Raw genomic sequence first — 17660 nt, 5'->3', positions numbered from 1 at the left:
GTCTAAGTGTGAGGGAGGTGGGTGGGATGGGCAGGGAAGGCATCTTGGTGGCATTCTCGGGTGTTGTGCTCAGCAGCAGCCGTGGCGAATGAGCCAGCCCAAGGGCATCGTCCTCAACAGCATCAAGGAAGGGCCAAGGAATCGGAAGCCCAGATCTTGGGACTCGGAATGTCACATCTGTCTTTCATAGCCCAGATTCTGGAAACAGCGGTGTATATTTTTGGTGGTGGTGGGTTTAGGGTGGGGAAGGGAAAAGGGGGCAGGAGTGGGGAGGGAGTCTGGGGTGGGGGGGAGGCGTCTGCATGGGTCTCTTACTGGATTATCTGATCACAGTGGAGGGAAGATGTGAGACTCGCGTCCACTTCAGGGGCCCTACTGAAGGGACAGCGCGAGCTGAACCTGTTATTTAACCTGAGCGTAATATTTAACGACGTCTAGAAGCACGGTTGTGGGTGGTGGTTTGGTCAGCATATCTTAGGTATATGATAACTTTGAAGCCATAACTTTTAACTGGAGTGGTTTGGTTTTTTTGTTTTTTTGGCTTTTTGTTGTTTTTTTTTAAATTTTATTGGGAGGGTCTGGATTTTAACTTTTTTTAATATTATTAAGTCTTTATAAAAGGAGAACCATCTCTATGTGGTGATTACCTCTCAGTCTATTCGTTTTTAAAGAAATCCCTATAAAAACAACCGCAAAAGAATGCTCCAATCAAATGCGCGTAGCTCCGTCACACTGGAAGTGTCTGTCACTGCCTCAGCCTGTCCCACTCAGCAGCGACAGTCCCTCTTTGCCCCTGGGGTTGGTCTCTCGCATTCTGCCTCCCCCCAGTTCCCTGAGTCGTTTTTGCGCTAGGGCCCTTGCCTTCTGTGCGTTGTCCAGCTGGTTTCACCTTCTTCTCTGGGCTTTTATTGAACAGCTGTTTGCTGAGTGCCTGTTGGGGGCCAGGCACGGCGCTGGGCACACATCTGTGGACAAGACAGGCTTGGGTCCTCCTCTGGGAGCACTGAAGGAGCTAATTCAAGTTCGTGGGGGGCCTGTTTTGAGACCAGACGTTTTCATAGTTGGTTCTGAGAGCCTTTTGAGCCTGGAATGATTGCTCTTCTATAAGACCACCAAGGAGTGAGGATGCCAGCCCTCCCCTCCACCAAAGAAACGGTGGTGGGCAGTGAGACCCCAATCACTGCATTCATTCTGAGCCCCCTTCCTGCCCCCAGGGAGGCACAGTATGTGTGCAGCCTCGGAGCATCCCTGCCCCCAGCCCAGCAATTCTCTGCCAAAGCTTGTGGAGGAGGGGGAGAGCCCTCTCCCTGCTCACATCCGTCTCCCCCATGCTCCTGGCCTTTCTATTTATTTTCCTGATTAATTGCTTCTTTCCTTGCATTAAGGGAGATCCTCCCCTAACCTTTTGGGCCAATTTACTGGCTGACTAATTTCTCTTGAATACCAATTGTGTCATTAGGGGGACCTTCTTTCCCCACCCCTGCTGACGCCCCGCCTATCCACCCTGCAGCAGAACCTGGCAGGTTCTAGATGATAATGGAATTTAGACTCCTGCCCCAGTCACAACCAGCCTCTGGGATCTGCCAACACTCCTCAACCCAGGGAGTCCCAAGCCACTAGCCCACCCCCCCGGGTGGCCCTTCTGTCCTCCCCACACACGCAGCCTAGCTCCTCCATCTCTGGGGAAGACTGAGCAGTTTTTTGAGAAGCTCCCGCCCCCACCCCCGCCACTCTTAACACTAAGAGTTAGGAGTCAGAGAGTTGGGGAGAAACTAAAGCCTAAAGCCGTGGTTTTTGGCCCCCTGAGGCCAACCCTGATCCATTGGGCTACCTGCTCCTCTGGATTCTAGATTCACAGACCAAGTCCAAGCCCGTTCTTACGTCGCCATCAAGGCCCCCGAACGGCATTCTCGGTACTTCTGTTTGTTTTTGTACATTTTATTAGAAAGGACTGTAAAATAGCCACTTAGACACTTTACCTCTTCAGTATGCAAATGTAAATAAGTTGTAATATAGGAAATCTTTTGTTTTAATATAAGAATGAGCCTGTCCAATTTCTGCTGTACATTATTAAAGTTTTATTCACAGAGCTTTTCTGGTGCCATCTGTTCTACATGTGTGGACTGACTGCCCAGCTTTTGTCCGGGGGGTTGGGAACGGGGCAGATGTTCTAAGGTTGAGTTTCCACCCTCGCCCGGCCGGGCTCTGACGTTAACACCAGTTACAGCCGACCTCACCAGGAGAGGAGTTGATCCGAATGTCTCCGGTCTTCCTGAGGCTGTTCCTCTGTGTTTCCCGGAGGGAGGGCCTGGTATGTGCCAGTCAGCAGAAGACAAACGCCACCTTTTCTTGGGCTTTGCCTGTATTTGTCTTTGTCTTTTACCATTTTTCTCTTTATACAAAAGAGAGTCTTGATCCCTTTAGTCATAAACCACCACCTAGTCTCAAAGACAGCCTGACTTCTCCGTTTTTGTTTTCCTCCTTGTAGGTTGAGTATAAATGAATTGGGGGGGGGTGCTTCAGTGGGAGTCTTCAGGGGTTACTCTGGTATTTTCTGTGTGTGGCTGGCTGTGAATGTCTTTCTGTCTCTAGGCTGAGGGAACCCAAGAGAGCAAGTCCTAGCATCAGAGAACCTCAGGTTTAGGTGGGACTAGAGGTCACCTGGGCCACCACCCACCAGGTGCTTGTCTCCCCCGCAGCATCCACGTCAGGTGCTGGTGGGCCTCGTGCTGTAACCGTCAGGACCACAGCTTCCACCTGCAGGCCATCTGCTCAGTAGGAAGCGCTTCCTTACGTAGAACTGGGCAGCCTGCGTGTGACTTACATCCACAGGCCGTTCCAAGCCATTACTCTCTTCTATATAAGGTCCCTGAAAATGCTTGAAGACAGCTGTCATGTTATCATGAATTTGGCAAAGGTTAGAGTTTCTTCAGTTAATATTAGCAAATGTTTATTGAAAACTTACTGTGTGCTAAGCAATGCACCAAAATTTGCTTTACATGTACAGTCATGCGCCGCATAACGACATTTCAGTTAACGACAGACCACATATACAATGGTGGGCCCATAAGGTGAGTACCGTAGAGCCTAGGTGTGTAGTGGGCTCTACCATCTAGGTTTGTGTAAGTACACTCTATGATGTCTGCACAACCACAAAGCCGCCTAACGATGCATCTCTCAGAACGTATCCCCGTCATTAAGCAACGCATGACTGTATTAACTGCTTTAATCTGCAGAACAGCGTGTGAGGTGAGCATTGTTATCCTCTCTTGATGGATTAGGAAATTGAGAGTTAGAGAAGTGAAGTAAATTGCCCACATAGCTCATGGGGGTGGAAAAGACCTTGAGTCCAGGATGTCTGAGCATGGACTGCAGCCCCTTAGCCTCACCGTCCTGCCTCCATGGTTCCATGTTTTTACCCCGTACCAGCTGCTCTCCGCTGAACCCAGCTAGAACCTGGGGCCAGAGAGGGCACATAACATCCCATCCAGGCATTACCTCACAGCACAGACAGAACAAGAATCCCAGACTGTGCTTGATACCTGCAGGTCACTCCCAGGACTGCATCTCGTGTCTTGGGTTGAGTAAAATCCAGCCCCCTCCTCCTCCATCCTGTATATGAGAAGTTGGTATTTTGAACTCAAGTGCAGGACCCTATGTGTTTACCTTGTTAAATTTTACCATAGAACCTGCTCATTGCTCCAGCCTGTCAATATTTTAAAATTCTGATTGTTACTCAGAATTTTCCATTGTTTTCCCATCTGAGACTTAGGCTGGAGAAAATCAAGTAACATCTCTAGAAGTTGGCTTTAACTTTTGTATATATCCCAATAACCCAGATCAGTTGGTAATTAAATTGAACCTTGTGCCTGGCCATAATTCTTTGTGTGTGTGTGTGAGGAAGACCGGCCCTGAGCTAACATCTATTGCTAATCCTCCTTTTTTTCCCCCTTTTTCTCCCCAAAGCCCCAGTAGATAGTTATATGTCGTAGTTGCACATCTTTCTAGTTGCTGTACGTGGGATGCGGCCTCAGCATGGCCAGAGAAGCGGTGCGCGTCCAGGATCCGAACCCAGGCCGCCAGTAGTGGAGCGCGCGCACTTAACCGCTAAGCCACGGGGCTGGCCCTGGCCGTGATTCTTTCATGGACAAAGATAACAGCAGAAGCCCAAGTACCTCGCTGAAGTAGCAAGGTATTATTGGGGCTGCCGCATCTCTGATCTACCTGTCTGTAGGAAAGGAAGGGGAAGTGGTGTGTAGCGAATCTCAACCCAGTTCAAAAGCCATCCAGTGAATGTCATCTTGCCCGGCATGGACTTAAAATTCACTAGGCTATGGATCGCAGGTTCAACTTGACCATCTTGAAAATCAGTGCCTTTTCACTTGCCCTTGAAGGTTAGTAACAACGTTTCACCTTTGTAAGACCCATGACACAGAAGACCTGAATTCATGTGAATGGTGTATCACTTGAGTTTTTGTTTCACACATCTTAAATTTCTGTGCCCCCAGGCCACGTCTTCTGAACTCTACAGTCTGGAGAACGTGCTTACTAAATACAAAACAAAATTTGGAGTAGAGTTGTAGAGTTCAAGAGACACTCAGGAACATATGAGGGATGCATAGTGAAGGTTGGGGACAGGGGAAAGCTTTGGATCAAGCCAAGAATGGTGTGTTAGGGTTCTCCAGAGAAACAGAACTAATAGGATGGATGGATGGATGGATGGATAGCTAGATCTGTTAAGGAATTGACTCACAATGGTGGGGGCTGGCAAGTCTGAAATCTGCAGGGCAGGCTGAGAAGCTGGAGAATTGGTGTTGCAGTCCAGTCTGGAGGCAGAATTCCCTCTTCCTCAGGGGACCTCAGTCTTTTAAGGCCTTCAACTGATTGGATGAAGCCCATCCACATTATGGAGGGTGGTCTGCTTTACTCAAAGTCTACTGATTTAAATGTTTGTCACATCTAAAACACACCTTCACAGCAAAGTCTAGACTAGTGTTTGACCAAACAACTGGCACCATACCCTGAAAGTTGTTGGGCATCCCATCGTCAGCTGTGTTTGCCAAGAGGGCGGAGACCTGGGGAGTCTGGGGCCCTAAGAGCTGTCATTTTCTGTCCTACCTATCTGTGCCTGTTCTAAAATGGGACTCAAGGAATATGGCAGAGAGCCCTGGGTCCATCTGGGGATGCTCCTTGGAAGCAAAGGATGGGGGCCAATGAGATAGGAAGGTTTAAGGAAACTTAATGGGCTTCTATTTAATAAGCGTTTGTTGAGCAACCATAGTGTGTAAAGCAGTAGGCAGAACAGAGAGACAATCTGTGGTCTCTGCCCTTCAGCGTGGAGAGAGAGGATCTGTACAGAGAGAACAATAACGCAGATTTTGGCAAGTCACATTACAGGACAATACGTAACATGTCGTGGAAGCACAGGTGAGGTGGCTGGGGAAAGGACACGTCCCTGCCCTCCAGGGGCTCCCTGCCTGGTGGAATGGACTAGTAAATAGAAAACTACCATGGAGTGAGGTAAGTGCTATGACACAGATGCCCTGGGAATACAGGACAGACAGGAGGTTGGGGTCAAGAGAGGTCACATCTCATCTACTTTGGAGTAGGCATTGGCCTGCTAACTGGGGAAAGGGGAGAGGAGGGCGTTTTGGTCAAAAAGAGTGTGTCGCCCACCATTCGAGAACCACAGGTGTCCAATATGGCTAGAGCAAGGGAGCCAGGTGCACAGAGGGCCTGTCAGAGCTGTCACATGATGAGAAGTCAAGACTTCATCCTGTAGCCAGCCTGGTGGTGCAGCAGTTAAGTCCGTGCGCTCCGCTTCAGCAGCCTGAAGGTTTGCAGGTTTGGATCCCGGGTGCGCACTGACGCACTGCTTGTCAAGCCATGCTGGGGCAGCATCCCATATAAAGTAGAGGAAGATGGGCACGGATGTTAGCCCAGGGCCAATCTTCCTCGGCAAAAAAAAAAAGGAGGATTGGCATCAGATGTTAGCTCAGGGCTGATCTTCCTCACCAAAAAAGACTTAATCCTGGGGGCCACCAATGTGATCACCTCCCCAGCTACCTCAGACTGTGCTAATCTATCAGTAATCTTCCTCTTCAGGCTGGACTTGGTCTCCAAATTTTTCTCAACAGCATGCTTATGTGGAGTTGTCCCATAGGTTAAAACCTCTTTGTCATTTGTGGTGTAGGGAATAGGCCATTGAGGGGTTTTAAGTGGGGGAGTGATGTGATCCCATTTGTGATTGGGGAAGAGCACAGTGCTGACTTTAGGAGGCAGTTGGGTAGAGGGACAGCTGGAGGAAGGGGAGACCGTGGGTAGAACGCGCAGGTTTGGGGCATGATCAGGTGCAAACGGTGAGAGCAAGAGCAAGTTTACTCCATACTTCAGTGTGGAGTAAACGGGAGAATCTTAGCCCAGTGCACAACGCTGTCCCCTGGGAGAAAGAACTGGGGATGAACCATCAGAGCAGCTGTGTTTGCCAAGAGGGAGGAGACCTGGGGAGTCTGGGGCCCTAAGAGCTGTCATTTTCTGTCCTACCTATCTGTGCCTGTTCTGAAATGGGTAGAATGATACACACCCTGCATCCTAGGAATGTCATGTCACTGCTGTAAGGAAAGCTGGAGAGTTAACCCTGCCTTCCTTCTGCCAGTCTAACCTGTTCAAGCTGGCAACCTTGCCATCCCCACCCAAGAGGCAAGATGGTCCCTGGCCTCTGGGTGGGATCACTAGACCCAGAGGCCATCATATCCAACACAAGTAAAGTGCCACATCCACCTTGGCCCCACTCCCAGATGCCCTAGAATCGGGTCTTCGGGCTGTCTGGATCCCCTTGCTCCTGGGCTACCCTGGGCCCCAGGACCACACACAGACACTGTCCCGTGGAAACTGTTGGTAATGGGAGCCACTGAGAAAAACAACCACTCCCTGTCCAGTCAGCTGCCCACCGGCTGTCCGCGCCTCCCTTGGTGTCACGCAGCTGGGGGCCCAGCCCCTCATTCCTGACCAGAGAGCCAGCTGAGTCCCCGGTGCTCTCCCTCCCATCTCCCCAGCATAGAAGCAGTGGCAGTACCCAGAGAGAAGCCCCAGCAAACCGCTCATCCCTTCCAGGTCTAGGCTAAAATGACTATGCTAGAGCTCTGACATGCAGTCAGACTCCAGAGGGGCCTGAGCTTCTGGAGCCCTTCCCCCAAGTGCCCTGACATCCTGAGGCACTCTAGAGCTTGAGCAGATCAGTGGGGGCAAGATTCAGCTCTCCCCATGTACTCCATGGAGGACTGTTGACTGTTAGGTATCTGTGCAAGGGCTTGTCCCAAAGAGAAGGGGTCTTACCTACATGAGCCCAGCCCCCGCTGTCTGTACCCCCACCACAGGCCAAGACCCATCCACCAGCTAGGAGCCAGGGCAGCTGGAACAAAAGGAAGCAAAACCTGGGGAGCTCATTCTGAGAGACAGCAATTTGCTGGAGAATAAGGTACAGATTGAGTGCAGCTGTCTGAGGAGCTGGAGCGATGGGGCTTTTGCAAGCAGGCTTCCCGGAGGGAAGAGAACGGAGAGGGCGTTGTCCTAGTATGAGTGCAGGCAGCGTGCAGCATGCTCCCCCCGACCCCCGTGCTTTAAGGAGCTGCAGAGGATAGAATGAGGAGAACAGATGCTAGACAAGAGACTTGGGCTTAGGAGGGAGTCATGGAGGGTTGGAAAAGGCAAAGCTTTAGGGGCCTCGTGCACTATCTGGCGGCTGAAGGTTATGGCACCGAGGAGGCCAGCCAGGGGTCCACCCTCTCCCTGAGGAACTTCACCTGCGGCAGGGCAGCACTGGCTGAGATAAAAAACACAACTTCCTAACCATGACAGGTGTGAGATACCAGAACTCGTGACCAAAGTGGAGCATCTCAATGGAACACAGACCCTCTCCAGTGGGAGAGGAGTTGTGGGGGATCTGTAAACCTGGCTAGGATTCCAGGTGGAGTCGGCCGTGGGGGGAGACATTTATGGTCTGGCTTGAAGATTTTCCACCGAGACTCATGGCCACCAGAGGGCATCACTACCCCATAGTGTGGCATCCCAGGCTCCCCATCACCTCCCTGGAGAAACTGGGGAGATTGGGAGGAGGAAGAAGGCACGGATCTCTGAGCTCTCAAGGGAGCTACCAGCAGCTGAATTAAACAGTCCCCGGAGTCAGGATCTAGTGGGTTCAAGCCTGTTTTGCCACCATCTTTCCCTCCCTGGCCTCAGTTTGCCTCCTCCATTAAATGAGGGCTTGGACCACACGGTATCGTTTCCGGACCACAAGGCCCTTTCCGGCTCTGAAATTCCAGGATTTGAGGAAACCATGCAACAAGCCTGACAGAAATTGCATCTCCTGGGCCCACTCTTACCCTGGGATTCCGTGGGGCTTTCTGCCTGGCTTTACTGACTTTACTTCTCTGGTGGTGTTCTCCACTTGGAGGCAGGGAGGCAGACGCACCTGCACACGAGGGGAAGTCGCTGCCTCCATGTCAGCCTGAAGGAGGAATGTCCCCATAGGGCTGTCAGACACAGGTGCTGTGAAATCCGTGGCGTCCGCTTCTCCAGGTCTCAGACAAAGATGTCCATTAGGTAACCCTCTGGGATAGGTGGGGCGGTAGTCCTTCCCCAGAGAGGCTATACAAGATGCCCTTCTGCGGGTTCCTTCAGGGATAAGCACCAGAGTGAAGAGAATAGAAACCATTGCCTCTCCTGCCTCTGCTCGCCTCCCCACCCCCACCACAGATGCCGTCTGTCAGGAGCAGGCAGCAGACGGTCCAGGGGTCCATCTGTGCTAATGCTTCACAATAGAGTCCCATGTTTCCCCACCGACACCCCCTCGGCCCCTCAGCTGATGGCCACTTGGTGGTGCCAACGGGGGGGGGAGGTGGGAGGAGAGAGAGGAAGGCACTACAGGAGCTAGCTCTTGGCTCCCGCAGTCCCCAATCCACCTCCTGCCCCCCACCCAACAAGCATCCTGCCATCTGGACTTGTGCAATCACTGAAGAGTGGAGAAGCACCCCCTCCCAGCCACACCTCCTGTAGGGCTGGGGCCCTGGGGGCCTGGGGGTGGGGAAGAGACAGACAGAGGAGCCAAGGAAACTGAGACAGACAGGTGAACAGAGATGGACAGGAGACAGAAAGCCTTTTCTGGCTCCCCAGGCCCGTGCAGCCACTTGCCCCTCTGGACTCCTCACGCCATCTGTCTAACATAGCACATGTACATGTCCCACTCCCTACCAGACCAAGCGCCTCTGTCACCCCAGTGCCTAGCCAGGACCTAGCATGGTGCAGGGCTTAAACGCAGGGAGAAGGAAGAACTGAAGGAGACAGCATCACATGGTGTTTAGATCACAGGCTCTGGAACCAGGCTGCCTGGGTTTGAATCTCAGCTCTGCCACTGAGCGGCCTAGAGCAAGTTACCTAACCTCTCTGGGCCTCAGTTTCCTCATCTGTAAGGGATGATAATAGTCCATATGTCATAGGGTTATGAGGACCAAATGAGTTAATACATGTATGTAAAAGCACACGCAGAACGGTGTGCACGGCACATGGCAAATGCTCGATAAATGTCAGCTGTAAAGGCAGAACACAGGTTTGGGAAGACGAGGATGGGGGCGTGGGGGGGTAGATGGGACCGTGCCTCCCCAGCCTCTGTTTAGTCAGTGTGGGGGCATGGAGCCCCCAGCTAGCGGTGTTGACGTCCTGTGGTGGCTAGCCACTCTTTAGACGCCAGGCCTGGCCTTCCACTTCCTCCTCTCACTTCTTATTTGGGTACCACTGACGACAGAGACTTCAGCTGGGCCACCCCGCCTCTTCCATGGCCTGGCAGCCACCGTAACACAGCCCAGGGGATGGTCCCGAAAATAGGGTCAGAGAAAGACTGAGCACCACACCCCAACCCTGAGCACCCGCTCGACTCAGTGACATCCCCCTCCTGGTGAGTCACCCCCACAGTGAGGATCTGTTTGCTGGGAAAGGGGTATCTGAGCTCTGCCATCAGGAGCTGAGGAAAGTTTTATTCCAGGAGGGACCACTCCTGATCCTCTGAGGGTACAGGCCAGAATGAAGTCTACTGCTTTCACGGTTTCCACCTCTTCCCTTTCCCCTTGACACGGAAAGTGGGGGCAGCCTCTTTCAACTCTCCTAGGGCAGCTGTGTAAAGGGGAAATCCTGGCCCCTCTCACTCCCTGGGGGCTTCTGCACTGTCAGTTCAGGGGCATCTCTTCCCTCCTTCAGGGACCTCCCCCTGCCCCCTGTCTACGCCCCTTCCGCCCCTTCCCCCCTTCCCGTGTGCACAGCCCCGCTGCCTCTCTCCCCTTGCCTCAAGTCTCCTGCAGCCCCTGATCTCATAGAATCTTCCCCTGGGCCTCCAAATCTCCTCACCATGACCCCTCCCTTTCCCCTCACCACCAGATTCCATGAATGTCCAAAGCCATCCATCCTTAAATTTTCAAATCTCGCGCACACGCCCCTTCACAGACCCCCGCCGCCCAGGTATCACGAAGACCCCTGGCCCCGCCCCGGGATGCCCTGTCCCCGTCCCCTCCGCGGCTAGGTTCTTCCCCGGTCGAGCGCTCAGGTCCCCAAGAGTTTCCCCGTCTGGCCGGCGGCGGGCGCTGTGAGCGGGGCTCCAAGGAGCGGCCCCCCGGGGGGCGGGGCCTGCCGCGCTGGGGCGAGGCAACCGGGAGTTCCTCCCCCCCCGCACCCCCAGCCCGCCCTCCAATCCTATAAAGGGAGGCGACCCGCCGCTCGCCCGGCTGGCATCTCCGCGCCGCCGTTAGCGCCGCCGTTAGCCCCGCCGCGCGGAGCGAGCGCCGCCTCCGAGGGGCGCCGGAGCCATGACCCTCCGCCGACTCAGGAAGCTGCAGCAGAAGGAGGAGGCGGCGGCCGCCCCGGACCCCGCCGCCCGGGCTCCAGACTCGGAAGTCGCTCCCGCCGCTCCGGCCCGGACCCCGGCCTCGGGCTCCCCCGCCGCGGCCGCCAGCCCTGGGCCCCCTGGGGACGAGCTGTACGCGGCGCTGGAGGACTATCACCCTGCCGAGCTGTACCGCGCGCTCGCCGTGTCCGGGGGCACCCTGCCCCGCCGAAAGGTGCGTCCCCCACCCACCGCTTCCCGCGGCCCCCAGCTCTCGGTACCCTCGGGGTCCCTTCCTCCGGACCTGCTCAAGCCCGCAACCTCCCCTGTCTGTGCCTACTGACCCCCACAACATCCTCCTCTGGGTCCACCGAGTCCCCCACATTCTTCTCCACCCGCTGACCCCCGCGGATACGTTCAGAACCTGCTGAGTCCCCTGGGCCCCGTTCTCAGAAGGCGCAAACCCCGCCGCGGCCCGCACCTCCCCGCCGCCCCCGATCTCGGTTGCCCTCCACTCCGCGCCCCACGCGCCTCCGCCTCGTCTCGCTCCTCTCGTTCCCGACCCCCCCAGCACCCCCTCTCCTGCTCACTCCCTCTGGCCTTCAGCCCCCCGCGCCCCGCCCCCAGCGCCCAGGGGTCTCGAGGCCCCAAGACCCCTCGCCCAGCTTTCTCTAGTTGGGGCGGGGAGGCCTAGGGCGGGGGTCCCGCCGCTGGCCGGGACAAGTTGAGGGTCCGAGAGCCCGGGTGGAGAGGGCGCGCGGACACGCCGCGTGCCTTCCCTCGCCGAGGAAGTGCGTGCGGCGCCGCTGACTGCCAGAGCTCACCCTTCCGAGGGGACGCCCGGATGCCCGGGCTCGGGGCCCGCCGCCGTGCCGGAGTCTGAGGTGTGGGGTGCGAGGCCACCGCTCCCGGGCTTCAGCCGCGACCGGACGAGGTGGGAGGGGTCTCAGGGCGCCTGCGGGGCAGGAAGGATGCCGACCGCGCCCGCCCTCTTTCTCCCCCTCCTGCGGGCCAGAGAGGGACCCGAGCACTCAGAAGGGGGGCGCAGACCCAGGTTAAGGAGAGGGGGCTGGTGGCCTTTCCCCGCCCAGCCCCCCTTCTCCTCCCCTGGCCCCTAGCTCCCCCCCCACACAATGAACAGCTTGTTGAGAATTTGCATTTTATGAAAATCGGGTGGAAAACAAAGGGGTCTCTCTGTGCTGCCCAGTCCTTCCTCCGTGGCCCATTTGGGAACTGTCCCCACCCCTGAGGCCAATCTTTGGTTCTGGAGAAAGAGGGAGTCCTTCTCTTCCTAGCCTTGGGGCAGCCTTGGGGGGATGATTAACAAGGGCACTGACCAGAAAGGCCCTGGGCTGTTTGGGGCACAAAGGACAACGGCTGGTCTGGGGCAGGGCTTCTTCCAAGGATCAATAATTTAGGGAGGGAGAGAGACTGCTTCTCAAGGGCAGTAAAGAGGCAGGACCTGCAGCTCTGTCACCCCCTCAGCGCCCCCAAAAACAAGAACTCCCAGTCTTCTGCCCCCCAAAAAACAAGAACTCCCAGTCTCCTTGAGTATAGTGAGACTTAAAGACAAGTTTGAGATCTAAGATTTCGTCCCAGAAAGCAACAAAATATATGACAATGTCGAGAGCTCCAGGTGGAGCTGGGCACAGCTGGCCACCTGCAGCTGAGATCCACAGTTGGTCCCCAAAACAGCCTGTCCTGGGGGAGGAGGCTTGGATCCTGTGTTCCTTGCCTTTCCATGTTCAGGCTAGGACTGCCAGCCCTCCAGACCTGAAGGCTTGACCCCAGATCCCCCAAGCCACTGTCTGTGGCTGAGAAATTAGGAGGAGAGACTCAACTGGCTGAAGGACTCTGGAGTGCCTTGATAAGCAAGCCCAGGGGCCCCCTGCCCTTCTTTGCATAATATCTGACATGCATGTGACACCCTGCAGACATGTGCCCTGGGGTAGAGACTATTCTATCTAGAGTTCCCATCCCCTAGCCTGGGAACCAGCACAGGGCTTAGAGGTTCATGCATCTGGAACCCAGGAGGACTGTTGTGTCCCCACAGTCCCAGTCATGGGGGTAAAGCTTAGAGAGTGATGCTGATGGTGGCACTCAGCAAGCAGTTACAGCAGCACCAGAGCAGGTATGGAACTGGGACCAGACAGACATGCAACTGAAAGTGAGGTGCTGGGTCCAGGGCTGGAGTCCAGGTGAGGGACCCTCCAGAGGAGGGCTCTCAGCATCTGCTTAAGGACAGCCCACCTCTCACCTGCTCTTTCCTGACTCTCCGTCTTCCCACCCAGGGCTCAGGATTCTGCTGGAAGAATCTCAGCCAGAGTCCTGAACAGCAGCGGTGAGTCACCACCACCCAGCCCCTGCCCTGGTCCCAAAGGGTGAGGTGCTGGGGTGGGGTGGGGGCCAGCACGACACAGCATCTCAGCCCACCTAGGAGGAGTCATTCTCCCAAGGGAGCAAGGGCTCCCTTGCTAGGAGTGAGGGGCAGGTGGGGGTGTGGGCTGTGTGAAGGGGGTGGCAGAGAAAGGAGGTAGGAACTTTTGAGTCATCAGGTGCTCCTCAACCCACCCCCAGTGCCTGCCAGTTACCCATCCCTGGGGAGATCTCTATCTGGGAGGTGGAGGAGTAGGAGAAGTCTTTGGGGTCCCCTGAGCCCTCCCAGCCCCAGCAAACCCCCGAGGCCCCAGACCATAGCCAAGCTGTGTCCAGCTGCTTGAGTCTAGCTCCCCTGCCTCGAGAATCTCAGTCCTGTGCTGGTCCCTTCCTGTGGCGCCCCTCTTAGGAAGGACCTGAGATGAGGCAGAAGGAGGTGCTGACCTCAGGCCCCACTCTGCCCGTGTCCCGGCCTGATTTGGGCTTGGCTTCTAAAATGGATCAGCAGACTATGGCCTGCTGGCCTGATTGGCCTGTTCGGCCCTTGAGCTAAGAGTTGTTTTTATATTTCTCAAGGGTTGTAAAAATAAAAACAAAGAACAATGTATGACAGAGCCTGAATGGGTCCCGAAAAGAAAGCCTAAAATATTTACTCCCTGACCCTTTGCAGAAAAAGTTTGCCAACTCTTCTGGAAAACCAGAGAGCACTGGAGTAGACAGAATTTTCAGTCGCCCTGCTCCCTGCCCCAACACAGAGGGGGAAAGGCCTGCGCTCAAAGTGGGGAGGAGCTCGGCTTGGGGCCCGGAGTCGCTGCTCAGCATTTGGGGGGTTTCTGGGTCAGGCTGGGCGCTGGGGGCCTGGGTCTCCAGGGCCTGTCTGAGGCTGTGAGACTTGAAGGGGCCCTTGGAGGCTGCTGTAGCTCTGCCTCTGGCTGGGCGGGAAGGAAGGGGGTGGGAGGGGGCAGAGGAAACTCTGGGCTCCCCCAGCAGGCGAAGAACTGGAGCCGTTCCAGACCATTGTGTCCAGTGGGCAGGCCTTCAGTGCGGGAAGGGGCGGCCTCCAGGCCCCCCTCCCCCCAGCCCTCACATCTGGTGGGCTGGCCCCACTGCAGCTGGGAGGAGCAGCTGTGGTCTGTGCTGTGCCTCGTGACTGGCCTCTGGGGGTGGGGCCAGCCCTCTCCCCAAGGCTGCGAGCAGAGGAGGCTCCAGGCTGAGGCTGAGTGTGTGGCCTCAGCTAGTCAGTAAGTGGTACTCTGGGCCTCTCTAGAAAGCAGATGTATGGCTGAAAAACTCAGCTTGTCCGCCCCTTTGGGCGCCGGTCATTCCCACTGCCTCCCCCACTGGAGGCTGGATTGATTCATGTGGTTCGTTGAAGCTTTCAGTTGGGTATGAGGAAGGACTTTCCAAGAACCTGTGATGAGAGAGTTGTCACTGGAGACAGTGAGCCCTGCCTGGATGTTCTAGAGCCGACTCCCGCATCAGTGGAGGGCCTGCTCTGGGACCGCCAAGCTCCGTTTAATCCTGATGGTCTTGATGAGCTGGCCCCTGTGTCTCCTGCAGGAAAGTGCTGACTCTGGAGAAGGAGGAGAACCAGACCTTCGGCTTTGAGATCCAGGTAGGAAAGCTGAGGGCAGAGGGAATGAGGAACTGGGAGGCCAGTCTGAGGGACGGATGGACCCTACCCCATCCCTGGGCTAAGGGTCCCCTTGTCTGTTACAGACCTATGGCCTTCACCACCGGGAGGAGCAGCGCGTGGAGATGGTGACTTTTGTGTGCCGGGTTCATGAGTCCAGCCCCGCCCAGCTGGCTGGGCTGACACCAGGTGGGCCCGAGCCCAGGACACAGGGCTCTGGGAAGGGGGTGTGACCTTACTCCCAAGCAGAGGGGGCGAGAAACCTCTTCTGAAATCAGTTCCCCTTCCTCCTATTTTGAGAAGGCCAGAAAGAAGAATGAATAGAACCCAGGCTTTGGGTCCAGGCAGACTTGCCATTTACTGTGTGATCTTGAGCAGTCCCATCTGCAAAATGGGGGCAGTCACAGTGTGGTGAGGGGCTTCGCTGGGCCCAGAGCCAGGGCCTGGTAAATGCCAGATGTTGCTGCCACTGTTCTGCCTCCTCCTGGTCATCCAGTATGGGCAGAGTTGAGGAAGGAGCAACATTCCATTAGATCTGCTTGGGGATTCCCCAATTAGATATTGGGGATCAGGGCCTATCTTGCCCAACCTGGCCCAACTCTGGGGTACCTGTGTTATTTCCTCTAACAAGGAAATGATGGTTCCAGTAGGAGACCCTTGGGGTTGGCCAAATCTACAGTCCCCAGGTCCCAGGAAGGGGCAGCCTGTATGAATTGACCTCCCCAATTCTATCACCACTTCCTCCCCTAAGCCCTCACCATTCTGCCCACTTACCAGCGGCTCCTAGGAGCTAAGTGGTATATTACAACGTTGCAAAGTAGTTTCATATCCACTCTCCCTCCTGATCCCCAAGGTAGCCACAGCAGGGATCCACACCCCCTTTTTACAGACAGGAAATGAGCCCTCAGAGGTGGTGGCTTGCCCTGCGCAAAGTCAGGAGGCTCTGCAGTGGCACAGGGAATCAGAAGCTGAGGCCTCTCACACCTGGGACCAGGGCTGGTTCCCAGCTGGGGGCTGCTCACCCTGCCCCCTTCCTGTCTTGGCTGAGTCTCATGACAGCCTGTGGGCTGGACAGAAATAACCAACTCCGGGGGCAGCCCAGGGTTGCTGGGAGGGCTCAGCCTTTGAGGACAGAGCTTCCTGAGGGTGGGGTAAGGATGTGGGTGTATGAGGGCCCTGGCCCCTATGCTGGGGTGTGGGGTCTGAACAAGAACTCACGGTCTCCCCAGAACCATGAGGAGTGGGGAAAGGGAATTCAGAAGTTCTGTGGGGTGATTACCCCTCCCCTTTCTGGCTAGGGTAGGGGGCAGGAATTCTTCCGTCCTGCCCGGTGGAGCAGATGCTGACCCCTCTCTGCCTGGCAGGGGACACCATCGCCAGCGTCAACGGCCTGAACGTGGAAGGCATCCGGCATCGAGAGATCGTTGACATCATTAAGGCGTCCGGCAACGTTCTCAGGTACGTCCAGCGCCCTGCGGATTCCTAGCTCAGCCTCTCGCCATGTTTCCGCACCCCGCGGGCTCACTTAGCCTTTGATTCTCCGACCTCAGACTGGAAACTCTGTATGGGACATCGATTCGGAAGGCGGAGCTGGAGGCTCGTCTGCAGTACCTGAAGGTAAAGCGGAGGATCACGGGCCCACCTCCACCCTCCTCTTCCCAAGCCCTTGCCCCCGCAGGCCCCACTCTCTTTTAGGGGGCCATTTATCTGCCCGAAACCCCCTTTAACCTTAAGCTTTCTTCCGCGGACTCCCTGATCCCTCAGTCTGTGCCCCTCTCCTGCTGTTCCTTGCTAGCCCCTGACAGTGGGGCGGGGGGTCTCTTGCAGCAAACCCTGTATGAGAAGTGGGGCGAATACAGGTCCCTGATGGTGCAGGAGCAGCGGCTGGTACATGGTGAGTAGACTGGGAGTGCGAAGGGCCACCTGCACCCCTACCCATACCCCAACCGTGCTTCCCCCTCCAAAGCGAAGCAAGGTTGGTGAGTACAGTACTGCCCTGGGCTGGTGCACACCCATTTTTAGTTTATTCTCACAATAGCCCTCCGAAGGTGAGTAGTAGATGGTATCACCCCCATTTTACAGATGGCAACACCAAGGCTCGGAGAACTTGTTTCCAGTTCTTTCTGTGGTGGCTCTTGTGTCATAAATGGCCTCATAAGGACTTGAGTTTATAATGCCTGTTGTACAGATGAGGGAAGGGGGCTCAGCGTTGTGACCTGCCCAGGGCCACACGGGGGGTCAGCAGCTGAGGTCTCCTACCCACGCCCTCACTCTTCTGCCCCGCAGGCCTTGTGGTGAAGGACCCGAGCATCTACGACACGCTGGAGTCCGTGCGCTCCTGTCTCTACGGTGCGGGCCTGCTCTCCGGCTCGCTGCCCTTCGGGCCCCTGCTCGCCGCGCCCGGGGGTCCTCGCGGGGGCGCGCGGCGGGCAGGAGGCGACACCGACGACGCCGTCTACCACACGTGCTTCTTCCGGGGCGCCGAGCCGCCCGCGCTGCCGCCGCCGCCACCGCCGGCCCGCGCGCCCGGCCCGGCCGAGGCTCCGGTCCCCCCGGCCCCCGCGGCCCGGGCCGTGCTGAGCCGCAGCGCCAGCGTGCGGTGCGCGGGCCCCGGGGGCGGCGGCGGGGGCGCGCCGGGCGCGCTCTGGACTGAGGCCCGCGAGCAGGCCCTGTGCGCGCCCGGGCTGCGCAAAACCAAGTACCGCAGCTTCCGCCGGCGGCTGCTCAAGTTCATCCCCGGACTCAACCGCTCCCTGGAGGAGGAGGAGAGCCAGCTGTAGGGGC

At 56.3% G+C, this 17660-nt stretch overlaps 1 protein-coding gene across 1 annotated transcript; it reads left to right on the top strand.

The window, feature by feature from the left end:
* Positions 1 to 10818: 10818 nt before the first annotated feature.
* TAMALIN (trafficking regulator and scaffold protein tamalin) lies at positions 10819 to 17660 on the top strand. Its single transcript, XM_058558205.1, has 8 exons — positions 10819 to 11102; positions 13159 to 13208; positions 14804 to 14858; positions 14963 to 15065; positions 16241 to 16334; positions 16427 to 16493; positions 16704 to 16770; positions 17163 to 17660. Exons 1-8 carry the CDS (start codon positions 10851 to 10853, stop codon positions 17654 to 17656), a joined length of 1182 nt encoding a protein of 393 aa, XP_058414188.1. The 5' UTR covers positions 10819 to 10850; the 3' UTR covers positions 17657 to 17660.

The sequence above is a fragment of the Diceros bicornis genome, chromosome 17 (assembly GCF_020826845.1).
Source record: "Diceros bicornis minor isolate mBicDic1 chromosome 17, mDicBic1.mat.cur, whole genome shotgun sequence".
NCBI classification, from domain to species: domain Eukaryota; kingdom Metazoa; phylum Chordata; class Mammalia; order Perissodactyla; family Rhinocerotidae; genus Diceros; species Diceros bicornis.
Note: the sequence above shows the minus strand (reverse complement) of the source record. Positions and strands in the feature narration are given on the sequence as shown.